The following is an 18003-nucleotide window of genomic DNA, read 5'->3' as shown; positions in this document are numbered from 1 at the left end:
CTGATCTGTCAGAAGGGAGGGAACAGTCACAACTATGTTATTCCACACATTCTTGGCTATTACCTAATGGCGCGTTTCAACCGAGCAGTACGGTACGGTACGGGTCGGGTCTGTTAACCATGATTTGGCGAGCGTTTCCACCGCCAACAGTACCCTTACTTGATAGGCGTGGTATTGGACGGAAAGTAGATTGACGTCATTCGATCGCGCGAAAACTGAAAGCTAACCGCAAACAACAATGGAGGACATACAGCCGATCCTGTTCTTGCGTTTCGATATGTGGCTGTTAAAGTAAATGCTGCGCGGCGACAGTGTGCGACGGTGTTCCTTCGTGTGTTGTCTTTCCCCTTGCGGCACACTCAAATGACGACACTCTTTCAACCAATCAACGCTCTGCAGTGAGTCTAGCTCCTCCCTTTAGTACTAAACAACTGTGCCAGGTACCCCAACGGAAGGGTACCCAAAAAGTGGTACGGTACGGTGCGGATATTTGGTACTTTTCTCAGTGGAGACACAAATAAAAGGGTACCGACCCGACCCGTACCGCTCGGTGGAAACGGACCATTACTTGGATGACTGATTGGAGTCAGTCAGGGTTGCTTTTGAATGAAATTTAATGGGTTTGTTAGTAAGCAAGGATCAATAACTAAATAGCATTACCAAGTTTTCTGTTAGCTCCCGCGGTCGACCATGCATGCGTGGTGACCTGATGTGGGCCTTGAGTCTGACACCCATGGACTACAGTAGTCTTCACTGTATATCTATTTTTGTAACAACAAAAAAAAACATGTCTTTCTAAAGCATTGAAAATGACTTGTAATGTAAATAAGCTCTAATATTGCTAATTTCACAATAGGTTTCCAACGCCTTCATTAGTTTATTTAGTGTACATTTATGTACACACAGAACACTTGGCTTTCTTTTGTTAATGTCACTTCCACTCCAAAGTCTATAAGGCACGACAAAGAATGCTAATATATAAATAAAGTTTAATATAGTGTCAAAGTATCTGCTATCATATATATATTTTTAAAATATGTTTGTAAAAAATGAAATATGTTGGAAGGCGTATACAATAATATTATTGGTATTGTATACAAGAATACCATTTATTTTGATATGAACACTGACAGCTGCGGTGCCATGACGAGAACCTGCTGCCGAGAGCTTAATCAGATTTCCATCTTAAGAGGTTTAATCCTCTTTCCTAGTTAAAATGTGTGCACAGTAGTGCTGACATATTTGTGCTCACCTTGCCACATCAGGGGCTGTGGAGGGTCTGATGTTCTTCATGACTGCCTGGATCCAGTTCCTGCGTATACCTGCTGTCATGGCCGAGAGAGTGTACACTCCCTCCCGAGTCTAAACATTTAAAATCACCACAAAATTAAGATGTGATCCTATTTGTTATATGCTAAATGGTGAATTAATTGCCAACTCATTTCAAGGGGTTCTGTTTTTGTTTAGTTTAAGGATGTCATGGGGAAATGAGATACATTTGACTAAGGTATTACATGAGAGATTTTGGTAATGCGTTATTACTAACTACTATGTGTTATTTTATTCACCACGTAAATAGAGGTACATACATGAAAGGTGACCTATGCATTTAACTATTCCTAAGCATCAGGAGCAGCTCCCTCAGGTATAATGTATCCATCAACGACACTTTGACATGCCGAGAGGAAGCCACATTCATGACTCCACTGAGGAATTTGTGTTTAATTCACTGGATTAGCTAAAAACTATTTCTAATCTGGTTAATTTTCCTTATACAGTTTTTAAACATAAGGTCCAGAACAAAAACAGTACAACAATACTTTGTATTGTAACTAGGGAACAGTTTTAAATTACAATTACAACTTAACAGTCAAGTATCACGGCAGACTTTGCCCCTTTAATCACAAAATGTCTAAAGGCTTTTGTATGTGCTTTACTAGTAAAGAGCTAGGTTAGTTAAGACAAAGCACTTTTCTTAAGATATAAAACATGCCTGAAAACATTTACCCCAAGGCAAAGCTTCTTACATGTATTTGGAAACCATAGTTGCGTTGAGCCTGGTATTCAGTTACACTATAGCAAGTAGACAGGTCGATCTCTCCATCCAGGTCAGAGGCCTGATCAAACACAAACAAAGACAATTTGGAATAAAAACAATGTGGAATGTTCAACAAAATGATACAATAATAGGCCTACCTCCTCTGCAATGGAATCCTTGTAGTATCTCAAGCTGTGATCCGTCAAAACAAACCAGTATTTCTTCCACTAAAACATGGACAAAGAAAAAGTTCTCACATCCACGGCATGTTTGGAAAAATGGAAGAGATCATCATATATTACACATCAAGCCAGTCAATAATAACTGCATTACAATCACAGAGTATGCCTTGGTATCTTTTACAGATGTATATAAAAAGCATTCAGGCTACACCCGTTTTTAATGTTCATTGAAGACACAACATCAGATTATGATCTCACATATAAAGGCCACAGAATTCTACATACATGCACGGGTTCATTGTGGTCAGTTATGCGGTTTTACTACCCAAACATTATTGCAATGTGTCTGCTTTTAATTTGAGGTTTTACTCAGGATAAAACAAACACAAACACAAATAATAATTTATTTGGCCACATAGATAATTTAATAATGAGTACTTTTTCAGACAAAGGCAGACTAAAGCTTAATTACTTACCTGGCCTTGCACATCCAGCCTCACCACCCAACCTTTCTTGAAGTTCAGTAAATCCGGCTAAAAAAAACAAAAAAACATGTTTGGCACTACACAATTATTTTTTCTGTGTTATTTTAAACTGTTCAACATGCAAAATATTGACTTATTTTTGAAAGTCTTGCATAAAGGGCAAGTTGTGATATACACAGTCACACAGACATATAAACTGTCGCTTCTCCAGCTGACAGGAATGAAAAAATGAACCAAATGACATTGGATGCAATGAATACACACAGCAGGCCAAACCTGCACAGAGGAACCTGAATGAGGATAACCTGCAGAGGAGATGCAGCATGGAGGTCTGCCTACAACACGGGTATTCAACTAAAACGTAAAGAGGTCAAACTAGAGAACATTTCTAGAAGCAAAGGTCCAGAAGATCATAATGTAACAATTTAGAGTGATTAAATAGGGTTAGGGTTAATCAATACACAACTGACAAATCAAATGAATTCAGTACGATGTCAGGTAATAAAGAATTGAACATGTATACATACATATACGGCAAATCTAAACAATGTTTAGTAGGGCTGGATTTCAAAATAAGAGAAAATAAATAAATTGTGAAAATTGTGCATGTTCAAATAAATCAATAAAGACAGTCTCAGCCAGAATTAATTATCAATGTAAACGTGTGTTAAGTAGTGCTCTCAGTGGGAAGTATAATCAGAAATGAGTCTGATTAAATGCTCTATATTTGCAGTCCACTTTTCTCTTTTTGGAGAGTGCCATTTGTTAGTTATTTCTCTCTCTTTCCTCATAAAATGAGGTATTTTTATACAGTGTTGACATTTTATATTTTATGTAGATGAATAAAAATGGTCTGATTTAAAGTGCTTTTTTCTCCATATTCAATTCTTGAAGTTTTAAATGTGTACATTTTATTATGACAGTTTGAATAGCATCCAATGCTGACATCCAATGAAAAGGTTCATTATGGGCTTAAAATGTCTGTCTGAGAGCCTCAAACACTTAATGATCTGACAATGGACCGAACTAAACCCTCATAGAGTCAGCAGAAGCGACTCAAAGTCTGTGAGTGTGTAAGGGTGCGAATTGAGATTTGGTAGATATCATCCTGCCTGGAATCACAGACTCAATTGGTTGAGTAGTACCACGTGGGATGGTTTAAATTGAATGCAATCGGTCTGTGCTTTAACCCACTACTGTAAAGACTACCAAAGCTGTGCCGGTTGAAATAGAAGTTCTATTATCTCATCTGTTACATAACTGAATGTAGATTGTCAGCTACAGCGCCAATAACAACAATCAGCAATCTCTCTCCACACAGCTTAAGACCTGGCAATGATGATCAGCCTAGACAAACAGGAGGGGCTTTATTCTGCCAAATCAGAGACACACAGAAACACATTAGCCTTCAGACAGAAGTGTTGGTTAATGTTGAAACAATCAGAACACATTTTAACCCATATGTTATCATAATTTTTCAAATTTCCTCTGCAGAATTACTAGTTTGTTCGCAACTCATTTGCAGGGTTTCTGGGCAAATTGTGGGTCATGATGTGCAGTACAAGTTATGCAGTCAGTTATTGTTTGAAAGAAACTGCTTCAGGATCTTCAATTAAGAAATAAATTCAAGTATGAATGACAATCATGATGTAGCAATCCAAATCTGCTTAATGTGATTCTTACGTCACAGGAATGAGAGCCTCACCACACACACAACACCAAATATCTTCGGTAAGAGCTCCATCTGGGTTTTCTTTACAATTTAAGATATAACAGTGCATATACTACGTCCCTGATGCATTGACGTCTCAAAACAACATCTGGATGTGCAGACTAATTCTTTTTTTTTTCAGGAGAAATCTTCACAGAAATTTTCTTCTCTCCTTTTATCTGGTTTCTCAATCATTGCTAGAGAGACTACTGTTACATACCACAGACTTTCAGAAGACAGCTTTTAACTACATCTACATCTAAGTTTTAGGTTTGTGGAAAAAGTTCCTGTTTTGGAAAAACTAGAGCACACTTACCGTCATGACCGATTCAGTGGTCCTTCTGTCGAGGGACTTGGATCTTCTTAGAGGTGGCAGAGATGAGGGAAAGTCCGCACCCACGTCCTGCCTCTGCACCTCAACATCACAATGGGAAGTTTGTCTACATTTTAGAACTGAGCATGGCTAATTAACGAAAATATCTACAAAATACAATGTATAAATAACATTACAGCCCTTTTTTACTATTTGATACTAAGCATGCAAAATACAGAAATAACAACGTAATTAGATTTAGTCTGTTTAGGTGAGCTGCAATGTATGAAATATCATGACAACAATCAAAGGAGAACGAAAAAAAAGAATGAAGAGAGAAAAAAATGCAGGGGATAGAAGAGAGGCGAGCCCACATCTGTTCTGCTGTGTGGGTCAAGCTCAGCTGAGAAAAAACAAACTTTTTCACTAGTATTTATATCAACTGCTAAATGTATTGTAATTTAGCCACGCACACACAAACAAACAAATGCGTTACCTCTCTGTGGAAGCCTCTGTGCTCACTACGGCCCTGTCTGGCTCCCCTCCTGATTAAATCTTCCACTTCCATTTTCTCTGGATTCTCGAGCTCCAAGGCCTCCAACTTCTCAATAACACCGAAACGACTGCAGATAAACACATAAAACACTGGTGGATTAAACAAATTACAACCGATTAAGTATTTCTTATATTATCAGTTTTTTCAAAGATAGATATCAAAACTATCTATACTATACTATAATACCTATAATATCTGATTTTTTTTCAACATTGGAAGCCTTTGACAAACACACACACATAGTGGCACTTTTAAGAGACATAAAAAGTAACTAATTAATCTAAAATTTTGAAATTCATTAATCAAGATTAATTCAGTTTAAAAAATAGTTTTTCTTACAAAGACCACAAGACAGAGGATGTGAAGTTGTCCATATAAGGTGCAATTCTTTCCTATATGTCCTTTGTCGATGAGCAAACGTGAATAAACTAGGGCTGTCAAAACGAATACTCTAATCTATGTGATTAATGTGACTGGGATTAATACAATAATCTATTTTAACACAGTTAACGCAACATGGTTTAGGCGTAAGTAAACAAAGTTGACCCCTGAAATGCACGGAAATCCGGAAATCCTCCACGTGTCAAACAGAAGGGAGGAGGAGGGATACTTTACGCAACGCTAGGCTAAGCGAGCTGCTAGGCTACTTTCATCTCAACATTTACCCTGCAGAGGACCACCAATGTATGTGTCCCTAAAAGATAGTGGTTTGGAAAAAACGTCCTGGCTAAATGTCAGAAGATCATTGGCACTTCAAACACTGGGACAGTATAGTGGGTCCTCCTACATTGTCTCCGACATGGGTGAGGGCGCCTTTGGACCAGGGTGGACACTAGTGGCTCAAGTTCCCTCAACATTAGCACTAACGCCGGTATTGAAGCATCCCTGAGGCTGGTTGCAGAAACGTTGAATGTGACTTCAAAGAAAGTTAGAGGGCCGAAAGTTAGATGACTGGCAAGAGGGGCAGAGGTCATTGCTTTCTTTGTGCATACAGGAGTTACAGCAGGAAGAGTGAAACATTTTCACGAGTCTGGGGAAACCATGTACCCTTCGTTGATGCCTGTTATTATGTCAGTCTGAATAAGGGAGCTCAGCTGAATCTTTAAAGAAAAAAAGGTACGGGAGAGTAGGTAATGGTGTCCAACCAGTCAGCTCACTGTGGGCACTCTGCTAATGTGAAACAGGCTGGAGACACAGTCCAAAGTAGTAAGGGGGGAGAGCAATGGTCTGAAAATACCTATGTAAAATAATCATAAAATATGATATAATCCCATTGTAACACATCTTTCTCCAAAAGTTACCAATTTACGGATGAACATAGTTATGGATGAACACTGTTATGTATGAACCCTTATGGAACAGAATCAGCAGAGAAAATAGGTTGACACAGACCTCTCGGGGCGTGGGAGGACCTTCATCTCAGGCCTGTCTGGGCTCCTAAACCGGCTCCTCTTCTCAGCCTTTCTAGCCTCTGCCTCCAGTCTTCGGGAGCGTGGATTGTCATGGTGGCTATAAGAGTGGCTGCCCCTCTGATTGGCCGGGTGGCTTTCGGTGCTAGTCACGGTGCTTTCGCTGGCATCAGAGTCCAGAGAGCTGACTGAGCCGCTAATGTGTGAGCCATTAGAGAGCAGGGAGCTACCAGAAGGGAAGGGGTCGCTGGGGGCTGGGGAGAGGCAGTGTGGGACCCCACCCACACTTGAGCATGAGCCTGTTGGGGAGACCAGGTCTCTGGGCGGCTGAGGAGCAGAGCCATGCAGTGCGAGGCCACCCTGATCCACCTCGTCGCCATTCAGTGAGCCAGAGTCAGAGCCCTGGGAGGCAGAGTCAACTACAGAAAAGAAACAAAATCATGACTGATAATTAAGAATAATTTTTCCTTTACTGTTTTTTTAATACTTATATTGATAACATTTGTTACATTTTTTAATTTAATGATGATTTAATTTAAGTCTTCATTAACCTACATAGCGGTTTCCTAACCTGGACGGCAAAAGCTAGTAGCCATTTTGATAACCTGTTTGCTCATTTGGCCGCCTTTACTTCATAAATATCCCCAGAGGGAACTGTCCCATGGCAAGACACTGTGTGCTTAAGAACATCCAAACGGCTCTTTTAAGAGCCAACACGTTAAATATTGAGCAAAGCTCCTGCCATATTACTTAATTATTTAGTAGTAGTGTCCTTAAAAATACAATTATCCTACACTATAATGTACTATGCCGTGCAGTGATAGAATGTTGAGTATGCGGTTTTAAAATTGCAAGGTCTTTCCTGGACTGGTCGCAATAACGGGAAGAGGATGTATCAAACAGCTCGGGGTACCCAGCTAACTTTACTCTTAATTTATCCTTATTTTTTCTGATAGAACAGTTGCCAAATTAGTAAGTAATTAGTAAATTAGTGTGTAATGCTGTTGCGTGAATATTTTGTGTTACGTTTAGTGTGAATGCACCTTTAGGCTCACACCTGAGGATGAAGTAACATAACACAGAGGTCCTATATAAATATATAATATATAAAGATGGCCTTCTTCCTTACCAGCAGGGGGCAGCGGTGATCCTGGAGGCAGGTCAGAGGCCCAGATTGGTGCCCCTTCAGCCTCTCTCTGGTTCAGCTCCTCCTGCCATATAAGGGAGCTTGAGTTTGGAACCTTCTCTGCCTCTGGGATACCAGAGCCAGTCACTGCTACCTTGGCTGGACCTGGCTCCTAGATATGGACACATGAAATAGTAAAAAACAATGGCACAAGTCAAGTGGAATAGAAAATCAAGCTATGACCGGTACCGGTTGTGTCGTAAGAAGAATTACCTGGGAGGTTGTTGGTTCCACCTTGCGTTTCTTCTTCTGGTTCTGTTTGTTAGTTTGGGGGTATACTACCAGCTGTTCACTCCATCTGGAAACAGTGGAAACATGTTTTTAAATGTGTATGCACATCATATTTTCTCCAACCCATCAAAAGACACATCAAGAAAACTAACCCATTGATGATCTCTTTATTCTCTCCTCTGATAAAGTACTCCTGGTCCGGGGTGATGATGCAAAGGGAGTTCTTCTGACCTGTCTTGGGCTCGGAGTCTATGACGTCAGTGCAGAGGTTCATGTTCACTGTGCCCTGTGGCAGCGTGCTTGGCTAGAGGAGACACAAAATTACATATAAGCCAGTACTATCTAATCTTTGAATTGAATGAAAATATACATTTTGTTTATACAAGACTCCAAAGATTCAATTTTAAAGGCAGTGGACCAGAGATTAGTTTCTCATGGTCAGTTCTCCAGGTGCCTTTTTGGCTGGCTGTTATGTACCTTTTAATGAGGCGTTACTTTCCTTCGGCCTTCTAGCATCTCTGTCCTTCATAAAAAAGGTTCCCCTCTCTCTTTTCAGGGCAACGCTCTCGTCAAAGGACCATCGGGTTGTAGGACACTTCTTCCCCAATCGCTGAGACTGCTAACTCTAAGAAGAGTTGTGGTGGTTCTATACTTTTTTCCATTTACAGATAATGTGCTCATTGGGACCTTCAATGCTGAAGACATTTTTCTGTACCCTCCCAAAATGTGTGCCAAAATACCTCCCCGTCTCGGAAGTCAAAAGACAAATCCTTTGACTTTGTGGCTTGGTTTGTGTTCTCCACGTGTGCGCATGCACGGACATTTTTGCGTGCCAGGGCAACTGCTATTTTTTATTACACACTTTCTTAAGGGGGCGCTATGGGAGAGGGCGCCCCCCCTTGTTCAATGGTAGGGGAAACACTGCTAGATAATACAGGGGCTGAGACGCAGACATCCGAGCAGCCCGTCATGTACATGTTTTGAGTGTTCCTACTGGCAAGTATGTTTAATAAATATCCTGTTTAATAATATGACACTAGTCTCGAGGAAGAATCTTTCATAGTGTGTCTGCTCTGAACCCTGCGGCTCTGTTATCAGGCTTTGCTGCTGCAAATGTAAACAGGTGAAGAGTCACATTTCAGCTCCTTTTAAGGCCACTGAACAGAACCCAGCCTTTTTAAGATATGCCTGTAAACCCCATAGGTTTGCCAAAGATGGCAACGACATTGCATCCCACTTGAGAGCTAAGACGCTGTGGAAGAGTCTCTTCTACTATAAAGAAAGAACATCTTGTTTCAGAATGATTAGGTCTAGGTTAAATATTTCACTTAGACTTGTAAGCAAAGGCAAACTGAACATCTATAGAGATAAAATTCCCCAAAGAGAGACCTTAAACAAGCCCTCCCCTACACCCCCCTATTGCTATATTTTAAATGATAGCATAAATCGGTCACTTAAGTTGACAGTTAAATCCCCAGTTGCTCTCTCCTCTGCCTTCTCCTTCAGCCACACACCCAGACCCACCTGGTGGCACAGGTTTACTCATTTCACCAAAATGGATCTTTTCCCCGTACCCTATATCTTCCTCCTCCCCCGTCTTTTGAATTCCATGCTGTGACAGTTACTCGCCCGGTAAAATTAAACATTGTTGTCTTCTACCGTCCGCCAGGCTCATTGGGTCATTCCCTGGAAGAACTGGACATCGTCCTGTCCAACTTCCCTGAAAATGGCCCTCAACTCATCCTCCTAGGAAACTTCAACATCCCGACAGAGAAGTCATCTGACCTCATACTCCTACTTTCTTCCTTTGCACTATCACTCAATCCCTCCCCTCCTACTCACAAAGCTGGCAATCACCTTGACTACATCTTCACTAGGAACTGCGCTACAACTAACCTCACTGTACCTCCACACTATGTCTCTGATCACTACTTTGTCTCATACTCTCTTCCGCTCTCCCCAACTAACAACTCCACCCCATCAACCGACTCTATACCTGTCCGCCGCAACATTCGCTCACTCTCTCCCCCCTCCCTGGCCTCCTCTGTTCTATCGGCTCTCCCCTCAACCGACTCTTTTGCACTCTTGCATCCTCGATCGTTGCCGCAGAGACTCTCCTAAATACTCTGTCCTCCTCTCTTGACTCGATGTGTCTGCTTAAGACTCGACGGGCTGGCAGATCCCCTCCGGCTCCGTGGTTGTCTGAACCGGTGCGTGCTGTGAGAGCCACTCTGCGAAAGGAAATGCCGTAAATACAAACAACCTGACGACCTGCACGCGTTTCAGTTGCTTCTCTCCTCTTTTTCTGCCTCCATCTCTGCCGCAAAAAGCGCTTTCTACCAATCCAGAATTGAGTCCTCATTTTCCAACCCCGAAAAACTATTTTCTATCTTTACTAACCTCCTCGATCCCCCCCAGTCATCCTCCCCCCTCCCCCCTTCTTCCAGGAGACTTTGTCACCTACTTTACCAGAAAATAGCTGACATACACTCCTCCTTCTCCAACCCACCTCCTTCCAACTGTATCCCACACACTTCACCTCTATCGCCCTCGCTTCCCTGTTTCACACCCCTGTCTCCTAACAAAGTTCTTACCTTGGTAACCTCTGCCCGTCCCACCACCTGCCCCCTCGACCCCATTCTATCCCACATTCTACAGTCTATCGCCCCTGATCTTCTTCCGTTCCTCACCTGTTCCATTGACAATGCTGTTATCTGGCTGTTTCCCCAACTCTCTGAAGAAGAAACCCACCCTCAACCCTTCTGAAGAAAACAACTACAGACATATCAGGTATCTCGTCTTCCCTTTCTGTCCAAAACTATTGAACGAGCCATCTTTAACCACCTCCTATCTCCACTGTAACAACCTCCTTGATCCCCATCAGTCAGGCTTCAAGGCGGGCCAATCCACAGAAACTGCTCTCCTCGCTGTCTCGGAGCAACTCTACGCTGCTAGAGCCGCCACTCTGTCCTCCGTCCTCATCCTTCAGGACCTTTCTGCAGCATTCGACACAGTAAACCACCAGATCCTTATCTCCGCCCTTCAGGAACTTGGTGTCACAGGTTCCGCGCTCTCTCTTCTCTCATCCTACCTTGACGGCCGCACCTATCGGGTAATCTTGTCCTCTTACTACTGGAGTTCCTCAGGGCTCCGTCATGGGTCCCCTCCTCTTCTCAATCTACACCAACTCTCTTGGCTCCATCATTCGCTCGCATGGTTTTTCCTACCACAGCTATGCCGACGACACCCAACTAATTCTCTCCTTCCCCGACTCGGACACCCAGGTGGCGGCACGGATCTCTGCATGTCTGACTGACATCTCCCAGTGGATGTCCGCTCATCACCTGACGATCAACCCCGACAAGACTGAACTACTTTTCTTCACGGAAAAAACTCTCCCACTCAGGACCTGATTGTTAACTTCGGCGACTCTGTGTTAACGTCCACTCTGACTGCTAGGAACCTCGGCGTGACACTTGACTCCCAACTCTCCCTGACTGCCAACATCACAGTGACAACACAATCCTGTAGATACACGCTCTACAACATCAGGAGAATACGACCCCTTCTCACTCAGAAGGCGGTGCAGGTACTGATTCAGGCTCTTATCTCCCGCCTTGACTACTGTAACTCTCTCCTGGCAGGGGTTCCTGCTACCGCCATTCGACCACTGCAGCTTATCCAGAATGCTACTTGTTCTTCTGAGTTTGTATCTCTATGTGGAAATGCACTTATTGTAAGTCGCTTTGGATAAAAGCGTCAGCTAAATGACATGTAATGTAATGTATATGGTTAATAATTAACATCCAAAATTGCTCAGTTGGGAATAGAATATGCAGATAATCATTATTTGCAGCCCTAACTGAAACTGTACTTAAGCCAGGACCCTGGATGTAAACAGTTTTATTTACCAAAGACAACAATATCAACAGAGGCCTTTCCTTTTTTCCAGCAAGGTTATTCAATAGTCTCATTTGATCCAACAAAAAGACAGATACAGCGAAGCGCGCAGCATCAGAAAAACAGTAAAAAATGGTTTGAAAAACATCCTGTTAAATGTGGAAATGTAGTTTTTTGCACTGTTCTCAGCTTCAATTTTAATATAATACATTTACTTGAAAATATGTTTGCGAAATGTAATACAACTATTAATTGGAAATGTGAAATTTACTCATTTTATGAATAAAAACACTTTTTTCTAGTTTATATATTATGATATAATTAATAAAAGAAAAGAAAAGAAGGAACAATCCTTTTTTTGTTAGATTTTCTTTTTTCCTTAAAGAGGGCCCTGACAGAAAAGGTTTTGGAACCACTGCTGTTGTTTTCTCTGGCCCCCTCCCAAACTTGATCAGTGACGACATGTATAGCCGCATGTCGTCATTCCGCCGCTGGTTGTCGAGGTGGTGCCCAGTAAATAATGTGGGCTTTGTTGATCACTGGAAGACGTTTTGGGGAGTGCCTGGTCTGATTAGGAGGGATGGCATCCATCCAACTTTGGATGGAGCTCAACTCATTTCTAAGAACCTGACCCAGTTTCTTAATGGACTTAATCCATGACCCAGAGTTCAGACCAGGAAGCAGAGTCGAAGTCTTACACACTTCTCTGCGCTTCCTTCCGAGCAGTCACTCAGCCATAGTGTAATTAACTCTATAGAAACTGTTTATGCCCCACGGACACCGTTATTTAAGTTAAAGGTAAACAACCCAGGAGTTATATTTAATAACTTAATCAAAGTTAAATGTAACAATACAACTGTGCAACAAACTAGGAGAATTAAAGGGGGACTTTTGAATATTAGATCTCTGTGCTCTAAAGCTGTTTTAGTAAATGAACTAATATCTGACAACCATGTTGATATTTTCTGTCTTACTGGAACATGGCTATCGAATGGGGAGTACTTTAGCTTAAACGAAGCGACTCCTCCAAGTCACGTTAATACTCGGGCTGTCAAATGATTAAAAATTGTAATCAAATTAATCAGAATTTTCAGTGGATTAATCATGATTAATCACTATTTGCGATTACACCTTAATCCTAACCATTTTTCTTTCTGAAATGCATACTAAAGAGAAATAACAGGACACAGATACATAATTATCATTATTAGTATCATCATTATTATTTTTTACATAAATACAGTTTATTGATATTTGACTTGGTTTAATTCATTCCAGAAAATAATCAAATCAATGTTTTTTGATAAGTTACAGACTGATTTCCCTGCATGGTTCTAGAAGGGTCACGCAAAACGTGTTTGTGCTGCTGATGGTCCAGGGCTGCGATGACCAGACATGTCAACCCTCCCGATATTTCCGGGAGACTCCCGGATTTCAAAGCCCCTCCCGAAAATCTCCCGGACCGACCTTTCTCCCAAATTTCTCCCAGTTTCCACCCCCAACAATATTGCTCCACCATCCGTCACTGGGCGCGCCGTTTCAGACCAAACAATAATAAAAGTTACACCTTGAAGTCGAGCGCAGCGATAAGAACGGAAAACGATGAGACTGGCGCTGCAAAGAAAACCGCTAGCACCCCCCAGTTGACCGCTAGCACCCGCACCCCCCCCCGCGGTCCACAACATTCAGCGTGGACTGGCGCAAACGACTTGCTGAACCTGACGGTCTGACATATGCCTACAGGTGGAAGTAATGTGTCGTTAGGATGAACTGGATTCCCTACAAGAAGAGGTACTTTCCTGACCTGAATAATTTGTCACACTGCGCATGTGTGAAATGTGTTAAAAAAATTGACGTAATTAACAACAAACAACTAATTAACGTCTTTAACGCGCTATTTTGGACAGCCCTAGTTAATACTCATATCCCCCGAGGCACAGGCCGAGGGGGTGGAGTGGCAGCTATTTATGACTCCTGCCTTTTAATAAACCTTAAACCTAAACTGGATTATAACTCATTTGAAAGTCTGACTTTCAGAAGAATTTCACCAAATCAGAAGGATCTAGGCTTACTTAGCAAGGCAGCGTTAAAACATATAAGAAGGCTCTCCGTAATGCAAGTGCATCTTATTACTCATCATTAATTGAGAAAAATAAAAACAACTCCAGGTTTCTCTTCAGCACTGTAGCCAGACTGACAGAGAGTCATAGCGCTGTCGAGCCGTGTATTCCTGTGGACCTCAGTAGTAACGACTTTATGAACTTCTTCAATAATAAGATTCTGACTATCAAAGAGAAAGTTGATGGTCTACTACCCCCAACCGGAGCCGACCCGTTCTCGGATGTAGGAACCTGGGACGCAGCCGTGGGCCCTGATACCTACTTGAATGGTTTCTCTTCCATCAACCTTGATCAACTGACTTCTACACCATCGATCACCGTATCCTGCTGCAGAGACTGGAACACTTCTACTGCACTCAGCTGGTTTAAATCTTATTTATCGGATCGATCCCAGTTTGTGTTTGTGAACGGTGAATCATCGAGGACCACCAATGTTCCACAAGGTTCTGTGCTTGGACCGATTCTATTTATCCTTTACATGCTTCCTTTGGGCGACGTTATCAGAAAACACCGCATAAACTTCCATTGTTATGCAGACGATACTCAACTGTATCTATCGATCAAGCCAGAAGACACCAACCAACTTGTTAGACTTCAGGATTGTCTTGGAGACATCAAAACTTGGATGACCTGCAACTTCCTGATGTTAAACTCGGAAAAAACTGAAGTTATCATGATAGGCCCAGAGCGCCTTCGAAGTCAGCTGTCACGTGATACAGTCTCTATGGATGGAATTGCTCTGGTATCCAACAGCACCGTCAGAAATCTTGGAGTTCTCTTCGACCAGGATATGTCCTTCAACTCTCATATAAAGAAGACTTCAAGGACTGCCTTTTTTCATCTACGTAATATATCGAAAATCAGGAACTTCCTGTCTCAAAGTGATGCAGAAAAACTAGTTCATGCATTTGTTACTTCTAGACTGGATTTCTGTAATTCTTTGTTATCAGGCTGCTCTTGTAAATCGCTTAAACCTCTCCAGCTGATTCAGAATGCTGCAGCACATGTATTAACAAGAAGTAAGAAATGGGATCATATAACTCCTGTATTAACTTCTCTGCGCTGGCTTCCTGTTAAATCAAGAATAGAATTTAAGGTACTTATCCTCATCTACAAGGCACTTGCTGGTGAGGCACCGTCTTATCTTAAAGAGCTTGTTACACCGTATTGCCCTACAAGGCATCTGCGCTCCGTAGATGCTGGGCTACTTGTGGTTCCTAGAGTTTTAAAAAGTAGGATGGGGGCGAGAGCCTTCAGTTATCAAGCTCCTCTTTTGTGGATCCAGCTTCCACTTTCAGTCCGGGGGGCAGACTCGGTCAGTTCATTTAAGATAAAGCTTAAAACGTTCCTCTTTGATATTGCTTATAGTTAGGCTGGTCCAGGCTAACCTGAGCCAGCCCTTAGTTAAGCTGCTCTAGGCTTAGACTGCCCGGGGACTTCTTAGGACACACCGAGCCCCTCTCTCACGCTCACACTCTCTCTCTCCTTCCACAATCATCCATGTTTTATTAATGTACATCACTAATTAAGCTTCTTTCTGGGAGTTTTGTGCTTTTTCGCCTAGCAGGTCTCCGTGGATCATAGTTTCGTGCAGACCCCGGTTCTGACTCCTGGCAGGGCTCTGCTAAAACCTGCTGCTGCCATCATCATTACTTTAAATATGATTCATATTACTGTCATCATAAACCAACATCTTTCTGCTCTCCCTTCCCACAGAAGCCTCTGTGGATGGTGGTTCGACCTGATGGTGGTTGTCCCTGCAGTGGTCCTGCCGTACACTTGTTCTGCTACTTGCAATTATTTGTATCATTTCTGTTAGAGAAATTGAATGTATTGTACATCTTTTACATTGGAGGAGGAATGTTGCTTTAGATGGGAGCACATATTTTCCTCCACAAACAGTGAAAATATCTTGGCAATAAAATGCCATTGCTTCAGAAACAGTCTGCAGGATAAAAAAATAGCAGACAAAGTCATCGGTTCCTGGGCCCCGTTTTTTCAAAAGTAATCCATTAGGCTTTTGGATAACGGATTGGATCAAATCTTGAGAATGGGTTTTTCAAAAGAAAAAACAGATTACATAATCGGATTAGATCACGTAATCCAATCTTGGTTTTGATCTGGATCAAACCTTTGGTTTGGGTTTTTCAAAACTTTTTGGTAAGATTTGGATCACTTTGATCCAAAATATCTGGATTAAACTGATCCCATCAGAAGGGTGGATTCAGCGTGGATTTCATGCCCAAAATGTAATGAAAACTTTAAAAATGTATCAAATAATACTATATTTGGATCATGCAGTATCTTACAAGATATCCTATTTATTCATAAGGTTTTAATTTTATTTGTTCTTCTGGCTACAGTGATTAGGTAGGCTTTAACATATTCAGCCTTTTAGTATAGGCCTACAGCAAAGTAGAAAGAGTTTGGCCTCATAAAATAATCCCCCAAACAGCTGTCAAAATTTACCAAAAACAATACATTTTATTCTGTCACTAATTGATATACAGTATATTATATATTATATGATAAATATATTCATCACAATCGAAAATATGTTTGTTTAGAATATTTATTAGTGATGCATGCAATGATTACAGAATAACCAAAAAATGCAAAGAATGGCAATCACTGATTTTTGAAATCCAAAACAAATCCAAATCAGAAATAGTGTACTATTGCGTCCCTTGTTGCACGTCCTGTTTGCTCGTTCTGGCAGAATTCAGAGGTTGGTTAGAGTCTCCAAGGGGCTCAGGTGCATCATTGTGAGCACAGAGAGGGACATTGCGCTTAGTAGCGATGTTGTGCAGGACAATACAGGCAAGGGTTATGTTGCATGCTTTCTGTGGTTCCGCTCTCAGGTAGTTAAGGCATGCAAAGCGCCTCTTAAGAACTCCATTGTCTATTGTACACTAAGGTATACGATAATACATTTCCGTTTATGCAAAATTAAGAATATTTTCACTGCTTCAAAAGCCCTTCCCTCAAGAAACCGAAGTCATATGCTTTAAATCAAAGTGGGGACGGGGAACCATGGGTGATGGTGCGCTGCCTCACAGACCTAGACTACGTAGGGAAGGGAAGGGTAATGGTGGATGTCTCCTAATATGCCATCCGGTCGGTTGGTTTGGCGGTCTCTATATAGAGCGCTCACCCTCAGAATGTGTGCATCATGGACAGAACCAGACCACTTGACAACGCAGTTGGTGATGATGAGATCAGCATCACACACAAGTTGGACATTGATGCTGTGCCTCCCCTTTCTGTTCATAAACTCCCATTCATTCTCACAAGGTGCTTGTATATGCACATGTGTGCAGTCGATTGCTCCAATAGTATTGGGCATATTCCCCAAAAGAAAAAAGCTGCGCTTGGCCTGGGCAATCTGGTTGTCCTTTGGAAAAGAAACAAATTCATTGACCAGGCTGGCCAGTGCGATTGACACATCTCTCACCACATCACACACAGCTGTGTCACCAACAACTTGATAGAAAGTCCCACATGCATAAAATCGGAGAGCAATGAGGATCTGGTCTTCCACAGACAGAGCGTGACTCCTTTGCGTTCTGTGTTGATAATTTTGGCCTGAGAAGGTTCACAAGGTACTCTATATCAGCCTTCCCAAAGCGAAACCGGACATACTCCTCAGTGGTGTATTGCTCCAGTGGCTTGATACGTTAAACATACACCCTTTGACGGTATCCTCTCCTGCCAAAGTGGTGGTGGCGGTGGACAACACCTGCAATTTCACTGTCTCTCTCTGAGTCCTGATTTATATGGCTGTGTAGTTAGTCTTTTCAAACACACCTATTACAACTGATTAGTTTTGGCTTGTGTAAAGCAACGGAACCATGGACTCAGGAAGCTGTAAC

The 18003-nt window shown here is 41.9% G+C and overlaps 1 protein-coding gene across 7 annotated transcripts in view; it reads right to left on the bottom strand.

The window, feature by feature from the left end:
- The window catches only part of mprip (myosin phosphatase Rho interacting protein), a 53237-nt gene that overhangs the window by 11128 nt on the left and 24106 nt on the right, over positions 1-18003 (bottom strand). For 6 of the 7 annotated variants that reach the window (XM_062560273.1, XM_037462790.2, XM_062560275.1 and 3 more), the window contains 10 exons: positions 8264-8415; positions 8094-8178; positions 7824-7992; positions 6678-7113; positions 5226-5352; positions 4733-4831; positions 2697-2753; positions 2197-2265; positions 2028-2117; positions 1253-1362 (listed from right to left, as the gene is read on the bottom strand). In XM_062560273.1, coding sequence (XP_062416257.1) covers positions 1253-1362; positions 2028-2117; positions 2197-2265; positions 2697-2753; positions 4733-4831; positions 5226-5352; positions 6678-7113; positions 7824-7992; positions 8094-8178; positions 8264-8415 — 1394 coding nt within the window. The remainder of the gene's footprint in view (positions 1-1252; positions 1363-2027; positions 2118-2196; positions 2266-2696; positions 2754-4732; positions 4832-5225; positions 5353-6677; positions 7114-7823; positions 7993-8093; positions 8179-8263; positions 8416-18003) is intronic. The other variant, XM_062560274.1, reaches the window with a different exon arrangement.

The sequence above is a fragment of the Pungitius pungitius genome, chromosome 21, assembly GCF_949316345.1.
Source record: "Pungitius pungitius chromosome 21, fPunPun2.1, whole genome shotgun sequence".
Lineage (NCBI taxonomy): Eukaryota > Metazoa > Chordata > Actinopteri > Perciformes > Gasterosteidae > Pungitius > Pungitius pungitius.
Note: the sequence above shows the minus strand (reverse complement) of the source record. Positions and strands in the feature narration are given on the sequence as shown.